The 23934-nt window shown below is 42.4% G+C and overlaps 1 protein-coding gene across 1 annotated transcript in view; it reads left to right on the top strand.

Annotated features, from left to right (window-relative positions):
* The window catches only part of LOC137376948 (excitatory amino acid transporter 2-like), a 660382-nt gene that overhangs the window by 622590 nt on the left and 13858 nt on the right, over positions 1-23934 (top strand). The window contains exons 4-9 of the mRNA XM_068045924.1: positions 3308-3558; positions 4951-5116; positions 11379-11505; positions 14700-14933; positions 17515-17709; positions 22129-22263. Coding sequence (XP_067902025.1) covers positions 3308-3558; positions 4951-5116; positions 11379-11505; positions 14700-14933; positions 17515-17709; positions 22129-22263 — 1108 coding nt within the window. The remainder of the gene's footprint in view (positions 1-3307; positions 3559-4950; positions 5117-11378; positions 11506-14699; positions 14934-17514; positions 17710-22128; positions 22264-23934) is intronic.

The following is a 23934-nucleotide window of genomic DNA, read 5'->3' as shown; positions in this document are numbered from 1 at the left end:
TGTGCTATATAAATGCAAGTTCTTTCCTTCTTTGAGGGACAGTATTTGGAGAAGCCTAACCTGGTACAGCAGCGCCAAAAGACTGCAGTACTCATGGGAGAGGCTGTGAAGAGCTCCAGAGCTGCTCCATAGATAATGAAAAGACAAGGAGAGTCAGAAGGTACTATAAGATGAAATAGGAGAAACCTTATTCCTATTCTTCAAAGACGTCAATCAGTCATATGCATGAACTAGATGTTGATCCTGAAGTTCAGAGAAAACTGGATACTATAAACTTCAATGAAGGCCATCCAAGTTAACGACCAAGAGTTTAGAAAAAGACTACTAATCTGAGTCTGACAAGAACACGATCAGGGAGAGTTGTGAAGTCTCCTGGCTGATTGAGTTTGTGATGTCAAAGACTTCAGGGGAGATGGGGGTAGTACATAAAGTAAAAATGAATGTACATATACAAAAAAATATATGGACTTGGGGGGAGATGTAGTATAACAGTCTGAAAGGGTTAATGTTTGGGACAGTGCGAGTAACACCTCCCACTGTGATGATGACATAAGAGTCGCATGTGTAATAGGCTTGGGAGAAGCAAGAAGCATCATGAGTAGCAGAAGCTAGACAGGGTTATGGAAAGTGTATTTAGTCCATGGAAATATAATAACTGAGTTACTGTTTAGATTTACGACCACTCCAAGATCTCTGTAAACCAAGCTCAACCAGCATCCGAAATGTTAGCCACAATATACAACAATCGGAAGAACAGGGTTATGTTTGCGGACTGAACAGAGGTGTTCACAAAGCGGTCACCCAATCTGCGTTTGATCTCCCCAATATGGGGCTGAAGACATCGTAAGCAGCTAATACAGTATACTAAATTGAAAGAAGAACAAGTAAATCACGGCTTCACTTGGAAGGACTGCTTGGGGCCCTGGACTGTGGGAAGTAATAAAATAAAGGGCAGACAAGAAGACGCAACACCTGCCCTGTTACTTCGCAGATTGGGTGACTGCTTTGTGGAACACCTTCGTTCAGTCCACAAGCATGACCCCGAGCTTCCAGTCATATCATTTACTTCCACTTTGACCTTACTGTTCTCGACTTCCTATACTGTTCAATTGGAAGGCCAGCAGCTCTGCAGTACTGGCAACGCCACCGGGAGCAAGATTTCCAGGGCCATTTAGCCAAGCCCCGGCTACGGGGTTGGGGGTAATGAGGTTGGGGGGGGCGGCAGAGGTCGTCCCGGGGGAGTGGCCATTGCTGCCAGGGGTCCCTTCAGAGGACCTGGATTGCCCCCAAAGGAGGGTCCTTTTCCCAACCCCGCTAGGGGGGGTAGCATCTCCACACCGCAGCGGGCCCCACCATCCTCCACAAAATTGGAGTGGAGGCGGGAAGTGGCCTTTAAGTGTCATTAATTGGCTTGGAGTGGGAAGGCCATCCTTAGCCTTTGCCGCCCCAGACAAAATGTGGCAGGGGGCCCAGGCAACATCAAGAATGTGCCCCCTACCATTTTGTTTTCCCTCCCCCGCCCTGCTGCCCATCTCCATGGGCAGAATAAAATCCTGCCAATTAACTCTGTTTTTCACTCTCCACAGATGCTGCCTGACCTGCTGAATATTACCAGCATTTTGTGTTTTTATTTGCGATACAACTTAGGTTGTTGAGGGAAGTAAGGGTGTTGTTAGCTGAGGTTCTGTCCACAATTTTCCAAAGCTGCTTAGCTTGGGAACAGTGACAAATAACTGGAAAATTGCAAATATTATATCCATGTTCAAAAAAGGAGAGAGGAATAAACCCAACAACTACAGGCCGGTTAGCCTAACACTGGTGATGGGGAAACATTTTGAGACAATAATTTGAGACAAAATAAATTCTCACTTGGAAAATTATTGGTTCATAAATGCCAGCCAACAAGGATTTGCCATGTTTGACTCATTGGTTCGTTGCTGAAGGAATGGAGAGGGTTGATGAAAGTACTGCAGTTGATGATATGTGTATGGACTTTCAAAAGTGCTTGATAAAGTATTGCATAATAGACATGTTAACAAAATTAATCTCATGGGATTAAAGGGACAGTGGCAGCATGGATACGATATTAGCTGAGGGACAGGAAGCAGGGAGTAGTGCTGAACGGCTGTTTTTCAGATTGGAGGGCAGAAGACGTTGAAGTCTCCCAGAGGTTGTTCAGTATTAGGACCACTGTACTTTTTATCGTATATTATTGACCTGGACTTGAGTATACAGAGCATAATTTCAAAGTTTGTAGGTGGCATGAAACTCAGAAATGTAGCAAACAGTGAGGAGGACATACACGGACTGGTGAAACAGACAGACACATGGTGTGAAGTGATGCATTTTGATAGGAAGCAAGAGGAGAGGCAATATAAACTAAGTGGCAACATCTTAAAGAGGATGCACGACCAGCGAGACCTGGAGATACACATACACAAATCTCTGAAGGTGGAGGACAGGTTGAAAAGTCTGTTTAAAAGTATATGGGATCTTTGGCTTTTTAAATAGAGGCATTGAGTACAAAAGCAAGGAAGTTCTGCTAAACCTTCAAAATTTGGCCCCCATCTGGAGTATTATGATCAATTCTAGGCCTCACACTTTAGGAAGGAGGTCAATGTCTTCGAGAGGATGTGGAGAGATTTGCTCCAATAGTACCAGGAATGTGAGACTTCAGTTACGTGGAGAGACTGAAGAAGCTGGAGTTGTTCTCCTTAGACCAGAGAAGGTTAATTGGAAATTTAATAGCGTTGTTGAATATCATGAAAGGTTTTGGCAGAGTAAATAAGAAGAAACTGTTTTTCAGGGGCAGAAGGATCACAGATTTAAGACAGTTGGCAAAACAACCAGAGGTGACTTGAATAAACATTTTTTTTACACAGTGAGTTGTTGTGATCTGCAATGCATTGTTTGAAAAGATGATGGAAGCAGATTTATTAATAATGTTCTAAAGGAGAGTGGATAAATACTTGACAGGGAAAACTTTGCAGGGCTATGGGGAAAGAACAGGTGAGTGGGACTAATTAGATAGCTCTACTAAAGAGCTAGCACAGACATGATGGGCCAACTGCCCTCTTTCTGTGCTGTATCATTCTATGATTCTATGATATTTGCCCTAATTTTAACCTAACCTGTGTGATGCGACCACTCAATTTACATCCTGTTCTCGATGAGACTTATCTATCATTGTAAATAAGGTTTGGCCTATGTATTGGAAGTTAGTATTTGGGAATTATACACAGGGTAAATAAATGTCCCTGAAGCTTTAACCTGCTATATCAAAAATGTGGGTTTTGATGTTGACAAGGTCTGTCTGGACTCGACGCTAAGGCCAGTGGGCGCCTGGGAACCAGAGCTATGGTGTACTACATGTCGACTACCATTATCGCTGCTATACTTGGCGTGATCCTGGTGCTCGCCATTCATCCTGGGAACCCCGCGCTGAAGAAGCAGCTGGGAGAAGGGAAGAAGACCGAAGAGGTATCGAGCCTGGATGCTTTCCTGGACCTCATCCGAAATCTCTTCCCCGAAAATTTGGTACAAGCTTGTTTTCAGCAGGTAATGAAATCAGTGATTTATTCGATTTAAAATGCTGTTACACTGATACACTTACATGTGATGCACTGGTATGGGAGGAGCAGGTAGGAGGTAGACAGTAGGGTAGTGGGGAATGGGAAGAAGAAAGCAGGGGACATCTGGTGAAGAAGGGGCAATTAGGTAACATCAGGGGGAAGAGAGGAGGAGCTGGGGCTATCTGGAAGTGGGGAGTAGGGAGCCAGTTGATTTTGTTTTAATGCTGATGCACTGGGGTGATGTAGGTGGTGAGGATCCTCTAGGCACCTCTCCCTCCCCCTCCTCCAGCTCACAATTGGCAAGTGCCCAGCACTGGTCATGGATCAGACAGCAGACTCCCACAACCCATTGCCCCAGAATCCTGACTTTCAACTAAACTGGGGGAAAGCACAGCTGCAGACAGCACCCTGGGAAATGAATTATCCCCAAAAAATGATCACCTGGAGTAAAAATAATCAGCTGGAGTTCATCTCGAAGTAAGGATCGGCGACCTCTCATCAACCCTCTCTGTAAAGTTCCCTGCAATCTAAAGCAGTTAGCATTCCAGGTCTGGTTGAAGCAGTTGGCTGTGTAATACCAGATAATAATAATGTATTAGCATAAATAAGTGAATTAACATAAACTACATCAGCAGAGTGATCCTGGGGCTTAACGAGTTAAATTATGAGGCCAGGTTGCATAAAGTTGGTTTGTAGCCCCTTAAGTATAGAAGATTGACAGTTGATCTGATTTGAGGTGTTTAAAATGATAAAGGGATTTGATAGGGTGGATACAGAGAAACTATTTCCTCTGGAGGGGGTGAAGTCCAGAACAAGGGAGAACAATCATAAAATCAGAGCTAGGCTGGAAATGAGAAAGCACTTTGTCACACAAAGGGTAGTGGACATCTGGAAATCTCTCCCCCAATATGTCATGGATTCTGAGTCAATTGGAGCTTTCAAGACTAAAATTGATAGGTTTTTGTTGGATAGCAGTATCAAGGGATATGGAGCTAAGGAAGCTAAATAGTGTTGAGGTACAGATCAACCGTTATTTGATTGAATGACAAAACAGGCTTTTGGGGATGAATAGCCTGCTCCTGTTCCAAAGATCCATGGAAGGATACGTCACATCAGACCATTGTGCAATGAAACCCTGACACTCAAAATGTCTGTCCGAGGAAGGACAATGACTGGCCAGGCGTCGATAGAATAACCAGTGACGCAATAACAATGTTCTGTCACTTAGTAAATACAGCAGGATTTACTGAACAGATTCATGGTCCCTGAACACTGATCTGAATGTCTCTGAGTCTCAGGAGCCACCAGTGCCAGGAGGTTTATGATCTGGACTACAATTATTTACTTCTCCCCTAACTGTCCTTCTCTCCTCCAATAGATACAAACGGTTACCAAGAAAGTGGAGAATCCCCCTGAGGATCAAAGCACTTCCAACCTCACTGGCCTCATACTGGAAATGGTGAATGAAACATTAGCAGAGTCGGAGGGATCCAGTTTTACTGTGACAAAAACCTTGCAGTTCAAGGATGGGATGAACGTGTTGGGTAGGGTCATCTCAACATTTATTCTTCCATATCTTATGGAGCACAAGAAATTTTTGATGAAGAAAAGCATACATGTCTCATCCAGGAGCTCTATGTATAGTCTAGGTCTTCCTGCAGTCCTTCCACTCTCCCCATCAGTATCATTCAGGCTCTGCCGTGCGAGCATTGATACGTACCTCACAGTGAAGTGATTTATGACTTTAACCCCTTATAGGGACTAAACTAAATCAGGAGTACATCCCTATGAATCCCCTTTAATTAAGTTCAAGCCAGAAAAATTCTTATCGGAGCTTATTTGGGTCCAAAGAATTGAACTAGTTTTCCCTCAAAGAAAGAAAACTAACAGAGAATATTACCATCTTTCAGATAGCCTATTTAAAAAAAAATAATTATGGCTAAGTCATAAATATCCCAGGGTCTGGGAAACTCTCTTCAATACATATCTTTTCACTTAAAGAGACACAAAGAGGGGATTCTTGTCATTGTATATAGAATGCTACATGAGACGATTGATTAACTTTTATATATTTATTTAAAAATTTAACATACAATATACGTTTATTTCTTAAGTGTGTCGCAATATCAAATATTACTAAGAGATGTAACACATAATCTTATTTCTAACATAGAATCCAAAAGTTTAACCTTGCTAATGTTACAGCAAAATATTTTAGAATATCCATCAAAATTTAAATTAAACATTTACCTTAAATTCCCCCAGTAAGCCATAGGGTGAGAAGTATTGATGAAGAGTCAACACTTCTAATTTTTACTTCAGAAACTCTCATGTTTATACTGTTTCTAAGGTATCATCTGACCTTTTAGCACATAGGTGTCACCTTTCTGTGTGTGTTTTTCCTGCTTCCATATTTGGTAGTATCATGAACTAACGTCTCCACTTAATGTTTTGCTAGAATTCCCTTACTCTTGAAGTTGTGAACATTTATCTGGTCAAAATGTTTATAATTGTGTTTACTTGACCTCTTGTTCCTGTAAGTACAGTTCTATTTATTGTTTTATTATCTATAATTGTGTTTTTATGGTACCTTATAACAGCATTTTGAGTCAATCTATCTACATCACCAACCAGCACTATCAATTAAGTTTATTGCTACCTCTTACTGATGTCACACAGCATATTTCAATGTGTGTTTATCCTCTAAGTCCCTGGCAACTTAAATGCTGAAATGGATTTTCCAACTTAAAACGTGTTTCTGGTTCACATTCTATTGTAACAGGGACCTTGAAAGACCTTGAAATTTCTAACTTTGCCGTCTTAAAGGGGAATTTCAGTGAGTCTTAAAAACTGACCATTTATTCAATCTCTAACTCTAAAAGGTATAATATATTAACTATACCTAAATTCGACCTAATTAAGCCTATTATACCTATATTCCATCAAAACAGAAGAGGACTGCGAAATAGCAGTATACTTACACCCTGTCTCACTGACTCACATACATATGAGGAAAGACAAGAGATATCAATTCACATACATGTAGTTGACAGCAATGGAGAGACATCTGTAAATCTCTGTATAGGAAGGGCTGAGAGACAGTGATTCGTAAAATAAATGTGCGCCTTTCTTTTTGTTGCCAGTTTGCCCCTTACTTTCTGGAATATATTAGCTTCAGCATATCCGTTCTCCCTCTGCTTCAGTCTGGCCTAGTTAGTGATTACTGGAATATTATTCAGCAGCACCACAGCTGTACCTAATGGTCCTCTGACCAGAGGCCCACACACCAGCACTGTGCAGTCAGAGCAGCAGAAACATGAACACTGGTTGTTTCTCTTCTATCACTAGGCTATTGATGCTGAGTCCAATTGTGGTTGTACTTTCCCTTTAATTGCCAGCCAATGATCTGTGTGCTGCAGGTTGAGAACGTGTGCAGAAAACATAAGAATATAAGATATAGAGGCAGGAGTAGACCATACGGCCCCTTGAGCCGCTCTGCCATTCAATAAGATCATGGCTGGTCTTCAACTTCAACTCAACTTTCTGCCCAAACCCCATATCCCACTGAGTCCAAAAATCTATCAATCTCAGCCTTGAATATGCTCAAAGACTGAGCACCTACAGCTCTCTGGGGTAGAGAATTCCAAAGCTTCAAATAGCAATGAGTGAAGAAATTTCACCTCATCTTAGTTTGAAATGGCCAAACTCTTATCCTGAGAATGTACCCCTGTGTTCTAGATTCTCCAGCCGGCAGGGGAGGGGGTGGGGGGTGGGGAAACCTCTCAGTGTCTACCCTATCAAGACCCTTCAGAATCTTGTACGTTTCAATGAGATCACCTCTCATTCTTCCAAACTCCAGTAGGTATGATAAAAACAAGAAATGCTGGAAATACTCAGCAGGTCTGGCAGCATCTGTGGAGAGAGAAGCAGAGTTAACGTTTCAGGTCAGTGACCCTTCTTCAGAACTGACAAATATTAGAAATGTAAAAGATTTTAAGCAAGTAAAGCGGGGGGTGGAGCAAGAGATAACAAAACAGAAGGTGTTGATAGGACAAGGTCACAGAGAATAACTGACCAGTATGTCATGGAGAAAAGGCAAATGGTATGTTGAGGGTGTGCTGAAAGTCAAAGTGTTAGTACAGAGAGGGTGTGAATTGACTTTAAAGCACAAAGAACACCAAGCACAAACATAATTTTTTAATATATATATATAAAACAGAAACAAATGCTGCCAGACCTGCTGTGTATTTCCAGCATTTCTTGTTTTTATTTCAGATTTCCAGCATCTGCAGTATTTTGCTTTTATTCCAGAAAGTATAAGCCCATTCTACTTAATCTCTCCTCATAGGACAGCCTCTCTACTCCCAGGAATCAGTCTATTGAACCTTTGTTGCATCCCCTCTAAGGCAAGTATATACTTATTTAGGTAAGGAGACCAAAACTATACACAGTACTCTAGATGTGGTCTCACCAAAACTATATATAATTGCAGCAATTCCTTTGCAATAGAGGCCAACGTACCATTAGCCTTCCTAACCACTTGTTGTACCTGTATGTTAACTTTGTGTTTCTTCTACAAGGACAGAAAAATCCCCCTGAGCACTGCCATTTAATAATTTCTCACCATTTAAAAAAAATTGATATTCTATTCTTCCTAACAAAGTAAATAATCTCACATTTCCCCAAATTATACACTATTTGCCACCTTCTTGCCCACTCAGTTAACCTGTCTTTAACCCTTTGCAGACTCGGGGCTGGATTTAGTGGAGCTAGCAGGGCTCCCAGCGCCATGCTGAAAAGGCAGTTGGTGCCATTCAGAGCCCACCACCATGCAACCCCCCACCCCCCCCACTCCGCTCCACCCCCGGCACTATTTAACAGCACCCGGGCAATTAACTGCCCGGCACCAGGTTCCCCGTCCCTTTAAAGACAGGGATCTCGCCTCCAAGAGCTGCTGGCCAATCAGAAGGCTGGCAGCTCAGTAGTATCGGCAGTACCACTGGAAGCGGTGGCCAATGCCAGCACTGCAGGAGACGTGGAGACCAGGATTTCAGGTAAGTGAGGTGGGGTCGCCAGGTCCAGTCTGGCAGGCCCTGGCAATGGGGTGAGGGAGAGTGGGCATTGAGTGCAGTGATAGGGGGGTTCAGGGAGGTGGGTTGTTTTCCGTGGGTGCCTTCCATGGGCCACAGATTGCCCACGGAGGGGGGCCCCCCCACGCCCGCAACCCCGACCGAAACCGCAGGGTGGTTGCCTCGTTTTACTGTGTGACCTCCCTGTGTGATCCCTTCATCTGATATAGATTGTGAATGGCTGAGGCCCCAGCACTGATCATTGTGGCATCGCACTGGTTACCATCTGCCAATTTGAAAATGAACAATTTATTTCTACGCTCTTCTTTCTCTCATTTAACTAATCATTTATCCATGCTAATATATTACCCCAAACTCCATGAGCCTTTATCTTGTACAACAAACTTTCATGAGGCACCTTATCGAATGCCTTTTCAAATTCCGTATATAGTATGTCCATTGGTTCTCCCTTATCAACCCTGTTAGTTACATCCTCAAAAACGCTAACAGATCTGTCAAACATGATTCCCCTTTCATAAAAATATGTTGTTCTGCCTATTGATATTATGATTTTGTAAGTGCCCTGTTACCAATTCCTTAGTAATGGATTTCAGCATTTTCCTGACAACAGATAAGGCTAACTGGCCTGTACTTCCCTATGTTCTCTGTCCCTCTTTTCTGGAATAGCCATGTTACGTTTGCTAGCTTCCATTCCACATGGAATGCTCCAGAATCTAATGAATTTTGGAAGATCAGAACCACTGCATCCACTATCTCTGCAGCTGAGAATAAAACCAGACAGAACACCCAGCAGTGAGCTGGGCACCAGAAATGAGAAAGGCATACCCTGCCCAGTTGACCCTGCAAGTCCTCCTCACTAATATCTAAAATTTGTGCCACAATTGGGAGAGCTGTCCCACAGACTATTCAAGCAACAGCCTGACATAGTCATACTCAACAAATCATACCTTACAGACAATGTCCCAGACTCCTCCATCACCATCCCTGGGTAGGTCCTGTCACATCGGCAGGACAGACCCACCAGAGGTGGCGGCACAGTGGTGTACAGTCAGGAGGGAGTGGCCCTGGGAGTCCTCAACATTGACTCTGGAAGTCTATGACAACAAGTCAAACATGGGCAGGGAAACCTCCTGCTTATTACCACCTACCGCCCTCCCTCACTGATGAATCAGTGCTTCTCCATTACATCAGTGGTGCATGAAGTATCAGGACAGAGACAGTGGTGAGTGAAGAGATGGGGATGCTAGACTTGGAATGTCCATCCGGGCATCAATCTACTATTGGTGATCAGCCATCTCTGTCTGTTAGAGAACTGCCCGTCGAGAGAAACCATCCATCAGAGCAACCGCTCGTGAGAGAAAACTTCTGTCAGGTAAAATTTCCATCATAGGAACATAGGAAATAGGAACAGGGGAAGGCCATTCGGCCCCTCGAGCCTGCTCTGCCATTCAACTAGATCATGGCTGATCTTCTACCTCAATGTCATTTACCCGTACCAGCCCCATATCCCCTGATATCTTTAATATCAAGCAATCTATCAAGCTTTGTCTTGAACATACTCAATGACTAAGCCTCTGCAGTTCTCTGGCGTAGAGAATTCCAAAGTTTCACTAGTCTCTGAGTGAAGAAATTCCTCCTCATCTCAGTCCTAAATGACTTACTCCTTATTCTGAGATTGTTTCCCCTGGTTCTAGACACCCCAAGCCAGGGGAAACATCCTTCCTGCATCTGCCCTTTCGAGCCCTGTAAGAATTTTGGATGCTTCAATTAAATCACCTCTCATTCTTCTAAACTCCAGAGAATACATGCCCAGTCTCCCCAATCTATCCTCATAGGACAATCCTGCCATCCCAGGAATCAGTCTGGTAAACCTTCGTTGCAGTCCCTCTATGGCAAATATATCCTTCCTTAGGTAAGGGGACCAAAACTGTACGCGATACTCCAGGTGCAGTCTCACCAAGGCTCGACACAATTGCAGCAAACTTCTTTATTCCTGAACTCAAATCCTCTTGCAATGAAGGCCAACATACCATTTGCCTTCCTAATTGTTTGCTGCACATGCATGTTAGCTTTCGGTGATTTATGAACAAGGGCACCCTTCTCGCTAGTTTACTTTCACATTCTATTTACTCTTTCTTTATCAGTTTCTTGGTCCTCCTTTGCTGAATTCTAAAATGCTCCCAATCCTCAGGCTTACTACTTTTTTGGCAACTTTATAAGCCAAGTTTTAACTTATTTTGTTTGCCATGGTTAGATCACCTTACCTGCTGGGTTTTTGTGCCTCAAAGGAATGTTATAAACCATGTATTAATTCTTTAAAGGTTAGCCATTGCCTGTCTACCGTCGTATCATTTAATGTAGTTTCCCCATCAATCTCTCATTAAAGAAAACTCCTGTTATCGAAATCTCCCATCAGAGATATTCCGGTTAGAGATACTCCCGTTAGTGATACTCTCATTAGAGAATTTCCCACTATCAAAAATTCCTGCAAGAGAATTTTCTGTTATCGAAAACTCCCATTACAGAAACTCTCCTTATTGAAAACTCCCGTTAGAGACTCTCTGTTTTACTCTGGAACTACAGGTTGAAAATCTCCCCCAGGATTGGGTACATGTGCAAAATGTGCGTTTGCATTATTTATTGGTGGTCAGGGATGACTCTTTGGAAATGACTTGTTCACCTCGTCTCAGCATACTTGTGATTCCCGCCCTTGCAGGTCTGATTGGATTCTTCATCGCCTTTGGTATCGCTATGGGGAAAATGGGGGAGAAGGCAAAGTTAATGGTAGATTTCTTCAACATCCTCAATGAGATTGTTATGAAGCTGGTGATAATGATCATGTGGTAAGAGCTGTAGCATCACTCTCATTGCTTAAACAGCCATTCAATCTATAATCACTGCAACTGACTATAGGATTCCCTTTCCCACAACATCAAAAGACCATCAACATCTGCCTGCTTTAGACCACTTTCCATCTTCATCCAATTAAGGCCATGCATTCACTTTTAAGGAGGAACACTTCAACTAACCTTCATCTCATGCAACCTTTCTCCCAGCTAGAAAGATTTACTGAACCAGTACAACAGGAAATCAACCTTGTGCATTAGTTAATACTTTTGACTGGCCTAATAAATGGATTTTTAAAAGACATTTAAAAGACAAGATATTAGTGTTAAGATACATCTATCTGACATAATTCAATGAGTTTGAAAAAGATGTTTGTTTTCATTTTCTGGTTGGAAAACATGATATAACAACAACAACTTGTATTTATATAGCACATTTAAGGTAATAAAATGTCCCACAGTGTTTCACAGGAGCATTAAAAAACAAAATAAGACACCGAGCCACATAAAAGATGACCAAAAACCTGGGCAAAGTCAGTTTTAAGGAGTGTCGTAAAGAAGAAAAGAGAGGTGGGTAGGTTTAGGGAGGGAATTCCAGACCTGAGCATAGGCAGCTGAAGGCATGGGCAGCATTGGTGAAGTGATTAAAATTGGGGATGCACATGAGATCAGAATTAGATGAGTGCAGATATCTTGTAGTGTTGTGGGGTTAGAGGAGATTACAGAGATGGGGAGGGACAAGGCCATAGAGGGACTTGAAAACAAGGATGAGAATTTTAAATTTTATATGTTATTTTATGTATTAAATTAATTATATGAAGTAAAACTTAAAATAAATTAATACGAAATTACATTTTAAAATAGAGCCGTTGCCTACCGGGAGCTCGTATAGGGCAGAAGGCAGATGGGTGAATGGGACTTGGTGTGAGTTAGGACATGGGCAACAGAGTTTTGGATGATCTCTAGTTTACAGAGGGTAGAATGTGGGAGGCCGGTCAGGAGTGCATTGGAATAGTCAAGTGTGGAGGTAACAAAGACATGGATGAGGGTTTCAGCAGAGATGAGCTGAGGCAGGGCAGAGTCGCTCTAGATAGTTCAAGAAGGACAAGGAAAGATAATTTACCTTTGTCACAGGCTGGGAGGAGGTCTGTGAGAAGCACAAACACTGGCGTAGACCAGTTGTGCTGAATGGCCTGTTACTGTGCTGTAAATTCTATGTAAATTGATGTAATATTCTTAACCATAATCTTAAAATTAGAGCTAGGCCATTTAGGCATGAAATAAGGAAGCACCTTTTCACACAAATAGTAGAAATCTGGAACTCTTCTCCAAAAAGCTCTTGATGCTGGGGTCAATTGAAATTTTCAAGACTGAGGTTGATAGATTTTTAGTAGGTAAGAGTATCAAGGGATATGGAGCAAAGGTGGGTCAATGGAACTGAGGTGCAGATCAGCTATGATGTGATTGAATAGCAGAGTGGGTTCAAGGGACTGACTGGCCTACTCCCATTCCTAACCCTATCTCAGCTGCGTTATGAGCAAGTGATCTCTAACTCATTCACTGTAGCCCAAATTGTCTCTGACTCATACAAAACGTCACAGTTACAAGCCGCTTGATTAAAGCAATAACGCAACTCATAATCTAAAGGCTTTTATCAGATATTTTCCTCATGCTCAGCAAGATCACTCTTGTATGGGAGACTGAGTTCAGTATGAACCAGAGTGTATCTCTACACACACAGTGCATCGCCCAAGGGTTGACCAAGGAGTCTCATTACTGTCCTGAGTTCACTGAATTGACTGTCGCCTTCTTGTGATCAATCTTTGGATACTGGAAGAGTCGCTATCAGTCACCTCACTCGTGCTATAAACCACGAATTAGGCTTATTAAAAATAAAGGGTAGATATTAGTGGAGAATCTGAAAAGCAGATTTTACTTCATTACAAAACTTTTGACTTGTATTTCTCTGCCTAAAAGACTGAAATGCCATGACACTTTGCTAACTCGGTATATAATACAAACCCTGGCCAAGCATCTGTAACATAAAATAAAAAAAGAGACACTTGCATTTATGTAGCGTTTTTCGTGACCACCAGACGTCTTTAAGTGCTTTATAGCCAATGAAGTACTTTTGAAGTGTAGTCACTGTTGTCATGTAGGAAATGCAGCAGCCAATTTGCACACCGCAAACTTCCACAAACAGCAATGTGATAACGACCAGATAATTTGTTTTATGATTGAGTGATAAATATTGGCCAGGACACCAAGAATAACTCCCCTGCTCTTCTTCAAATAGTGCCAAGGGATCTTTTACATTCACCTGAAAGGACAGGCCGGACCTCGGTTCAACACCTCATCTGAAAGACAGCACCTCCTACAGTGCAGCATGCCTCCAGTACTGCACTGGAGTTTCAGCCTAGATTGTTGTGCTCAAGTCCTGGAGTGGGACTTGAACGCAGAACCTTATACTCAGAGGAGAGAGTAATTCACGTGTGAGTTCATTTAATCTTCAGAGTCTTTCGGAATTCATCATTATCTCAATGAGCCCATAAGAACTGAAGAACTAGGAGTAGGTTACTGCTCGGGCAGGAACTTTGTGTCACAGACATCCAGTGGGATATCTTCCTGACATGCCAACTAGTTTACTTGTCTCCAGGTATCACAAGCTTTCGTTAGATAAACAGTCCAATAGCACCTGGCTTTCTTTAACGTGACAATCTCAAAATAGATGCTGACCACAAATCCATTCACATCTGTTTTTAAATGTAGTTCACAGTTGTAATGTTGGTCCATACACTAGTCATCCCACAAACAGTCCCACAAATAACAATTAGATAAAGACCAGATGTTTTAGATGCTGGACGAGGGATAAATATTCGCCAGGACACCAGGAGTAACTCCTTTGCTCTTGATGTAATAATACCATGGGATCTTCAGCATCCAACTCAAGAGGGCAGGAGGGGCCTCAGTTTGTCTCCTCTGAAAGACAGCACCTGCAACAGTGCAGCACTCCCTCAGTACTGCACTAGAGTATCTACCTAGATTCAGTGCTTAAATCCCTGGAGTGAGACTTAAACCCCTAATTACTTGGATCAGAGTTGAGAGTTCTGCCCACTGAGCTACAACAGAGTGCTAATCTATGAAGTTTCGCTATGAGTTCTAACCTTTGATGTTTCCTTTTTGTTATTAAGGTACTCTCCCCTGGGTATTGCCTGTCTGATTTGTGGAAAGATTGTGGCCATTAAAGACTTGGAAGTCGTTGCTAGGCAACTGGGCATGTACATGGTGACAGTAATCACTGGGCTCATTATCCACGGAGGTATCATCTTGCCGCTGATGTACTTTGCGATAACCAGGAAAAATCCTTTCTCATTCTTAGCAGGCATCTTTCAGGCCTGGATCACTGCTTTAGGGACTGCATCCAGGTATTAGCACAACTCTTGCTGCTTTGGGGATTTTTTTTAGGGAGAAGGAAAATGTGTGCATGAGCCAGACGTTTATTGGGCTACTTTAAGTGTGAGCTCTCACACTCATTTCTGAACAGATCCAGTGTCCTCAGTGAGGAGGAAGAAGGGGCTCAAGGCAACATTGAAGCAAAATTTCCAAAGTTCCCAGATTGTCCTGGAATTGAAGCTTAATCTCCTGGACACTGTGTGGTTTCTTGGGTTGGTGGTGAGAAAGCTGATGGTGTGGTTTGTTGGGTTGATGTTTATGAAGATGATGGTGTGGTTTGTTGGGTTGATGTTTATGAAGATGATGGTGTAGTTTGTTGTGTTGATGTTTATGAAGATGATGGTGTGGTTTGTTGGGTTGATGTTTATGAAGATGATGGTGTAGTTTGTTGTGTTGATGTTTATGAAGATGATGGTGTGGTTTGTTGGGTTGATGTTTATGAAGATGATGGTGTAGTTTGTTGCGTTGATGTTTATGAAGATGATGTTGTGGTTTGTTGGGTTGATGTTTATGAAGATGATGGTGTAGTTTGTTGGGTTGATGTTTATGAAGATGATAGTGTGGTTTGTTGGGTTGATGTTTATAAAGATGATGGTGTGGTTTGTTGTGTTGATGTTTATGAAGATGATGGTGTGGTTTGTTGTGTTGATGTTTATGACGATGATGGTGTAGTTTGTTGGGTTGATGTTTATGAAGATGATAGTGTGGTTTGTTGGGTTGATGTTTATAAAGATGATGGTGTGGTTTGTTGGGTTGATGTTTATAAAGATGATGGTTTGGTTTGTTGGGTTGATGTTTATGAAGATGATGGTGTGGTTTGTTGGGTTGATGTTTATAAAGATGATGGTTTGGTTTGTTGGGTTGATGTTTATGAAGATGATGGTTTGGTTTGATCGGTTGATGTTTATGAAGCTGATGGTTTGGTTTGTTGGGTTGATGTTTATGAAGATGATGGTGTGGTTTGTTGGGTTGATGTTTATGAAGATGATGGTGTGGTTTGTTGGGTTGATGATTATAAAGATGATGGTTTGGTTTGATCGGTTGATGTTTATGAAGCTGATGGTTTGGTTTGTTGGGTTGATGTTTATGAAGATGATGGTTTGGTTTGATCGGTTGATGTTTATGAAGCTGATGGTTTGGTTTGTTGGGTTGATGTTTATGAAGATGATGGTTTGGTTTGATCGGTTGATGTTTATGAAGCTGATGGTTTGGTTTGTTGGGTTGATGTTTATGAAGATGATGGTTTGGTTTGTTGGGTTGATGTTTATGAAGATGATGGTTTGGTTTGATCGGTTGATGTTTATGAAGCTGATGGTTTGGTTTGTTGGGTTGATGTTTATGAAGATGATGGTGTGGTTTGTTGGGTTGATGTTTATGAAGATGATGGTGTGGTTTGTTGGGTTGATGTTTATGAAGATGATGGTGTGGTTTGTTGGGTTGATGATTATAAAGATGATGGTTTGGTTTGATCGGTTGATGTTTATGAAGCTGATGGTTTGGTTTGTTGGGTTGATGTTTATGAAGATGATGGTTTGGTTTGATCGGTTGATGTTTATGAAGCTGATGGTTTGGTTTGTTGGGTTGATGTTTATGAAGATGATGGTTTGGTTTGATCGGTTGATGTTTATGAAGCTGATGGTTTGGTTTGTTGGGTTGATGTTTATGAAGATGATGGTTTGGTTTGTTGGGTTGATGTTTATGAAGATGATGGTTTGGTTTGTTGGGTTGATGTTTATGAAGATGATGGTTTACTTTGTTGGATTGATGTTTATGAAGATGATGGTGTGGTTTGTTGTGTTGATGTTTATGAAGATGATGTTGTGGTTTGTTGGGTTGATGTTTATGAAGATGATGTTGTGGTTTGTTGGGTTGATGTTTATGAAGATGATGGTGTGGTTTGTTGGGTTGATGTTTATGAAGATGATAGTGTGGTTTGTTGTGTTGATGTTTATGAAGATGATGTTGTGGTTTGTTGGGTTGATGTTTATGAAGATGATGGTGTGGTTTGTTGGGTTGATGTTTATGAAGATGATAGTTTGGTTTGTTAGGTTGATGTTTATGAAGATGATGGTGTAGTTTGTTGGGTTGATGTTTATGAAGATGATGGTGTGGTTTGTTGGGTTGATGTTTATGAAGTTGATAGTTTGGTTTGTTAGGTTGATGTTTATGAAGATGATGGTGTAGTTTGTTGGGTTGATGTTTATGAAGATGATGGTGTGGTTTGTTGGGTTGATGTTTATGAAGTTGATAGTTTGGTTTGTTAGGTTGATGTTTATGAAGATGATGGTGTGGTTTGTCTGGTTGATGTTTATGAAGATGATGGTTTGGTTTGTTTAGTAGATGTTTATGAAGCTGATGGTGTGGTTTCTTGGGTCGATGTTTATGAATATGATGGTGTGGTTTTATGGGTCGATGTTCATGAAGATGATGGTGTGGTTTCTTGGGTCGATTTTTATGAAGCTGATGGTGTGGTTTCTTGTGTCGATGTTTATGAAGATGATGGTGTGGTTTTTTGGGTCGATGTTTATGAAGCTGATGATTTTTGTTTTGCAGTGCTGGGACTCTACCAGTTACTTTCCGCTGCCTGGAGGAAAACCTGGGAATTGACAAGCGTGTGACCCGATTTGTTCTTCCAGTTGGAGCAACTATCAACATGGATGGAACAGCTCTCTACGAGGCTGTGGCTGCCATATTTATTGCCCAGATGAACAATATTCACTTGGATGCTGGGCAGATAGTGACTGTGAGGTGTGTTCTAGACCATTGCCAACTTGCTCCCCATAGGACAACAAAACACCTTCTCAACCAATTAGATTCATCCCCCCTTCAACTGATCTGGCTTGTGAGTGAGTTAACTAGAACCGCTATATCCATGTTGTGGATTCACACTAAAGTCCAGAGATTCTAGTCATCCAGAACCACTCAATCTGCTTCTGTATGAACCTGTGGAAAGTGGCTTCTGGAGGAAAAAGAATTCTAACTATGTCCAACTATGTTGCAATGTCCAAGCTGAATGAAGGTTCGAGCATCACTGTGTAGACCTGGGATTTTCAACCTTTTTGCTTACGAGGCCCCACTTCTACGTAATAAAAATTCCATGGACCACCTGTAACACCGCACAAGTATTTTTTCTATGTAAAATATAGTTATACAACAAAACATATACATTTATTATTTACAACTTGACTGCTATCTTCAAAATGTAGTTATACAACAAAACATATACATTTATTATTTACAACTTGACTGCTATCTTCCAGTCTTTCACCTTTTTAGTTTGAGTTTCTCTCTTTTCTCCATACTCTGACGGACCAGAAACATCTCACATAATTATCCTTCAAATTTATTAGTTCTTTGTACCTTAAAGAAGCATTTTAACAATCCATATACTGTATAAATAATGTACTGGGCACAATTCGAATTCCCAATGGTCCAGCCAGCAGTCACTCAATTGCAACTTTCCCAATCTGTAAATTCATTCTTGCAATTCCAAAATCATAATATGCATGTACAATGTCAGCATCAATTCTTTTGTTTAATTCAGCTGCAAAGCAATTGTAACAAGCCCTGTGTTGACTTGTGTTTTTCCACTCAAATGACACCTACATACACTGAGTCCAAAGACTTTTCCAGATTTCGGGCTTTGGTGCAATGGCTGTAACAATCCAGCACAAGCCTGACCTTTGCCAGCTGCTGCTTTATGAACATAAAAAAAAATTACAAACAAGGATAAGATTTGTTAAGTTCCCTACTCCCCTCTCTCCCTCCAGGGTCTCTGTCCATGCTCTGTGTCCAAATGCCAACTGCTGTCACTGCCTCCCACACGGAGTGACTTTTTTTTTTCCCCTCTCTCTCCACACTCGAAATGAAACCTGTGCAAACACAGAGAGACCCTGGCTCTGCTTCACTCTCATTGGACAGCATCCCCTGATTGACCAAGACATCTTGGCTACCACTTGTCCCAAATCTGATTTGTCTATTATCACACCAAAATTTTTAAAAATATTTTTGGCACACACCTTGAAACCTTCTTGCAGACCCCTAGGGGGGCATGGACCCCATTTGAGAACCCCTAGTGTAGTCACAATCGCTTACAATTATATAACACCTTCATTATCCCATGGTGCTTTCACAGGGGTTGAAGGGCAGTTGGGGAACTGACACTGAGCACAAGTTAATAAAGGGAGCAAAGAGAGCAGTTTTAGAATTTTACAGTAGAGGAGGCATTTGTGTTCATACTCAAGAATGGTTTTGATAGAGTAAATAAGGAAAAAGTATTCCCAGTGCAAAACAATTGGTAACCAGAGGAAAATTGACCAATGGGTCAGAGGGGAAATGAGGGGCTGGAATTCACAGTCCCACCCCCATCACCTCACCCGTCATGGCGGGGGGGGGGACCCAAAAATGCCTCCAGGAGAGGGCCACCTCGGGCCTCAACGCTGGGAAGGCCCAGGCCCAATATTGCCGGTGGCGGCGCGGCCTCGTGAGCCTGTTCCACCATTCATTTAGATCATTACTGATCTGTACCTCAACTCCATTTTAGCTGCCTTAGTTTCATACTCAGTGGTGCCCATACCTGACAAAAGACTAGCAAATAGAGTCTTGAAAATTTCAATTAACTGAATATCCACGGCCTTTTGCATTGAAAATGCTTCCTAATTTAACTCCTAACTGGCCTCACAGATTGTCTAGGCATTGTCACATTGCTGTTTGTGGGATCTTGCTGTGTGCAAATTGGCTGCCTACATTACAACAGTGACTACACTACAAAAAAGTGCCTAATTGGCTGGATGCGTGTTGTGGCACCCGGATATTGTGAAAGGCACTATATCAGGGTTTTCCAACATAAAGTCTTTGGGCCAGGATCCAGCCTGCCAATGGTTTTCATCCGGCCCGCAGATGTAAACTGTACCTCATCCTCGCCAGGGATCCGTGATAATTTCACAGATGATCGGCTTCTTCTTGCAGACTGACTTTTTTTTAAATTGCTTTGACTTTCACAGCTGACATGACATCGGGAATCGCAGTTTCCCAATTTGGGACAGATTCATGGTTTACCGACGGGTTCCACCTTTTTTTTCCAAAGTTGAGAATTTGCTGTTCCCAATGTCAGCAACTGACAGCTGTGAAACTCAATGTGCTTTTTAAAATAACGGACTGACCATCTGCTGAATGTTCACACTCTCTGCAACTGTCAGGAGAGAGGGGGGGTGCAGAGAGAGAAAGGGGAACAGAGAGAGAGAAAGTTGGACAGGGAGAGAAAGCAGGACAGAGAGAGAAAGAAAGGGGCAGGGAGAGCAAGAAGGAGAGAAAGGGGGACAGAAAGAGAGAGCAAGTGGGACAGGGAGAGAGAGAACGAGAGAAAGGGGACAGAGAGAGAAAGGAGAACAGAGAGAGACAGAAAGGGGGCACAGAGTAAGACAGAGAGAAAGGGGGACAGAGAGAGAAAGGGGGAGAGAGAGAGAAAGGGGGACAAAGAGAGGGAGAGAGAAAGAAAGGGGGACAGAGAGAGATGGGAACAAAGAGAGAGAGAAAGGGGGACAAAGAGCGAGAGAGAGGGAGGACACAGAGGCGGGGACAGCACAGAGAAGGGAAGACAACGCAAAAAGAGGAGGAACAATACAAGGGGGAAACACAGAGAGGGGGGAGACAGCAAGAGAGAGAGAGATATACACACAAAGAGAGAGGGAGAGAGTGATCAAGATCACTCCCGACAGATGGACATCTATTCAGAATACTCTACATCGCAACAAGAAGTGTGCGGGAAAACATTGACTACTTGTGCAAGCAAAAAAAATACCAGTTATCTCATTAATTCAGTGTCCAACATAGTGACGAGAAAGTAAGTCAATAAATTAATCTTCTCCTTTAAAGCTTCTTGACGAAAATGAACATTTGTTGTTATTTTGATTAATAGTAAGATAAATTTTCAGTGCCTTTATCTTTCCAAAATTGACTCACCGGCCTCATACCTGCGACAAAAATTGTAATGTGGCCCCCCACTATGCAAAAAGTTTGGGGTTCCCTGCATTATAGAAATGCAAGTCATTTTTTTTTTTGGCCTAGTTCTAATTCTAAGAATGTGGCCCCTTGTGTTGGATTCCAGCAACATTAAGTAAAGCTATCTCAGTGGACAGTATCAAAACCAAACTGAAGGATTCAAAGTGGGAGTAATGGGAGAGGTGGGCAAGTATGGAATGGTGGAAATCTGTTCAAAGGTTAGGGAGTAAAAGGGGATATTAGTGAGGACAGAATGATCAATCATAGGCTTTTTATGGTAGAAACAAGACATTTGGCCAACTATTCATGCTTGTGTTTAAATTACACTTCAGCCTCCTCCCACCCCTCTTCACCTAACCTTATCAACATAACCTTTTAGTTCTTTCTCCCTCGTGTATTTATCTAGCTTCCCTTTAAATGGATTTTTTTTTCCCGTGATGTGAACAAATATTAGACCAAGGAGAGGAAGTTGACTGAAGAAGAGGAGATTCAGGGAACAGGAAATGGGTCTCATGGAGGGCATGAGTCTGAAGAGAGGTGGAGAGGTGAAGGAGGAAAAGAGTGTTGTAGAACCAGGGTAGCAGGAGGCCTGGGGCTTTAGGGATAAGTGAGATGGTGAGACTGAGACAGCGAGTCGCTAGTCACAGGTCTGGTGATGAGAAAATCCAGGAACTCCTCACACGTGGCATTGGAGATGAAGTTGGAAGGGTAGGGACAGGATTTGGAGGAGGAAATTTGTGGTGAAGTTCGAAGTTGTCCTTACCCTCCAGGATGGTGATCTGCAGTAATAAAATGATTTAGTTAGGTAGGAGTAATAGTCTTAGATGAGGCGGTCAAGGCTGATCTAGTTATGGACAGTTACATCAATTTCACACCAAGTGCACTCCACCCCATGGCTTTAAGATTGCAGGATGCAGAAATGGGAATTGCACACTGGAGCATAAGCAACAAGTTTGTTGCTCTGAAGGCCATGCCAAAAATCAAACTATTAGGTTAGACCATAACTGTTAAGATGACAAAATAGTCAACATGAGGGTAGAAACTGAGGAGATAATGAGAGCAATCAGAAAAGAAAATGATCAAAAGCAGAGACAAAGTTTGACTGGTCCCACAGAGGCTCATGTTCCTATCTCTCCAATAAAGAGACTCTTTATGTTTGCTTCGCAGTTTGACAGCGACCCTGGCCAGTGTTGGAGCTGCGAGTATACCGAGTGCAGGGCTCGTCACCATGCTGCTAATTCTCACTGCTGTTGGCCTCCCCACACAAGACATCAGTCTGCTTGTTGCTGTTGACTGGCTCCTGTAAGTAAAAACCTTTCTGTTGAAAATTTGAATCAATACGTTTCTGATTTTCCTAATTTTAGCCCCAAAAGATTGAAGTACTTTTCTTGAAGGGCAACAGCTGTGCCTCAGTCTGGGCCAAGCTGTTTTTAAGGCATTTAAAATCAGCGCCAGAGGTCCTGGAGGAGGGTATCCTATCACTTATGAACTGGACGTTACTGCTGTAGGTTTATGGCTCCGTTAGCTCAGAGTGTTAAGTTGCCTTTTATATGTGTGGTACAAGATGGCACAGCTAGCAGTACGCAGAGCTTGCTGTAACACATAATAATCCTAGTGCCTCTTAGTGATGACAGACCAACAATGTGGTCCCCAAGCAGCATTGTTGGGGGTCACTACTCCTCAGGCCCTCTGTGTACCTCCATACGAGTGATCGGACCACACCCCACAACCCTTGCTCAGTTTATTGGCATATTTTGACAGTGCTCCATATACATGATTTGCTGGAGGTGAGCAAAGTGTAGGGTTGGGATCACCCAAGGCCAGTCGCTCTTAAAAAGCTGTTCACTATCTTCAAAGATGCACTTTAAATTGGATTCAGCATTCAGCTGCCCCACTGTCAGAGGACCCAAAGCAAATTCCGTGATGGGGTCAATTGTGAAGAGGGGGTGGGGTTTCATGACCCCTCACTCAATCATTTTGAGATTGACCAATGCAACTTTGGCAAAACTAGCAGTATTTCAGTCCCAGGAACTTCTGTCGCCATCAACAGTCCCCTGTTCCCAGCTCAGTATTTGGACCAGGGACATCATTCCCTCCAGACTTGACTATTCCAGTGCACTCCTGGCTGGTCTCCCACCTTCTACTCTCTGTAAACTTGAGGTCATCCAAAACTCTGCTGCCCATGTCTTAATTCACACCAAGACCTGTTCACCTATCACCCCTATACTCACTGACCTACATTGGCTCCCAGTCAAGCAACATCTTGATTTTAAAATTCTCATCCTCATTTTCAAATCCCTCCATGGCCTCACTCCTCCCTATCTCTGTAATCTCCTCCAGCCCCACAACCCTCCAAGATACCTGCACTCCTTTAATTCTGGCCTCTTGAGCATCTCCGATATTAATCGCTCCACCTCTCTGTCTCTCCACCATGCTTTCCTCCTTTAAGACACTCCTTAAAACCTACCTCTTTGACCAAGCTTTTGGTCATCTGACCGAAGAGCTCCTTTTGTGCCTTGATGTCATATTTTCTTTTGTTTTATATTGCTCCTGTAAAGCACCTTGGGATGTTTTATTACATTAAAGGTGATATATAAATATAAGTTGCAGTTGTTGTTGCTGTATCAACATTCCCCCAGTTTCCAGTTCAGTATTTGGACTTGGTACGTTGGTGTTACTCCAGTTTCCGGCTCAGTATTCGGACTAGGTACGTTGATGTTACCCCAGTTCCCACCTCAGTATTCGAATTAGGTACGTTGATGTTACCCCAGTTCCCACCTCAGTATTCGAACTAGGTACGTTAGTGTTACTCCAGTTTCCGGCTCAGTATTCGGACTAGGTACGTTGATGTTACCCCAGTTCCCACCTCAGTATTTGGACTAGGTACATTGATGTTACCCCAGTCCCCACCTCAGTATTTGGACTAGATACGTTGGTGTTACTCCAATTTCCGCCTCAGTATTCGGATTAGGT

This window comes from Heterodontus francisci, chromosome 14, assembly GCF_036365525.1.
Source record: "Heterodontus francisci isolate sHetFra1 chromosome 14, sHetFra1.hap1, whole genome shotgun sequence".
Taxonomy (NCBI): domain Eukaryota; kingdom Metazoa; phylum Chordata; class Chondrichthyes; order Heterodontiformes; family Heterodontidae; genus Heterodontus; species Heterodontus francisci.
Note: the sequence above shows the minus strand (reverse complement) of the source record. Positions and strands in the feature narration are given on the sequence as shown.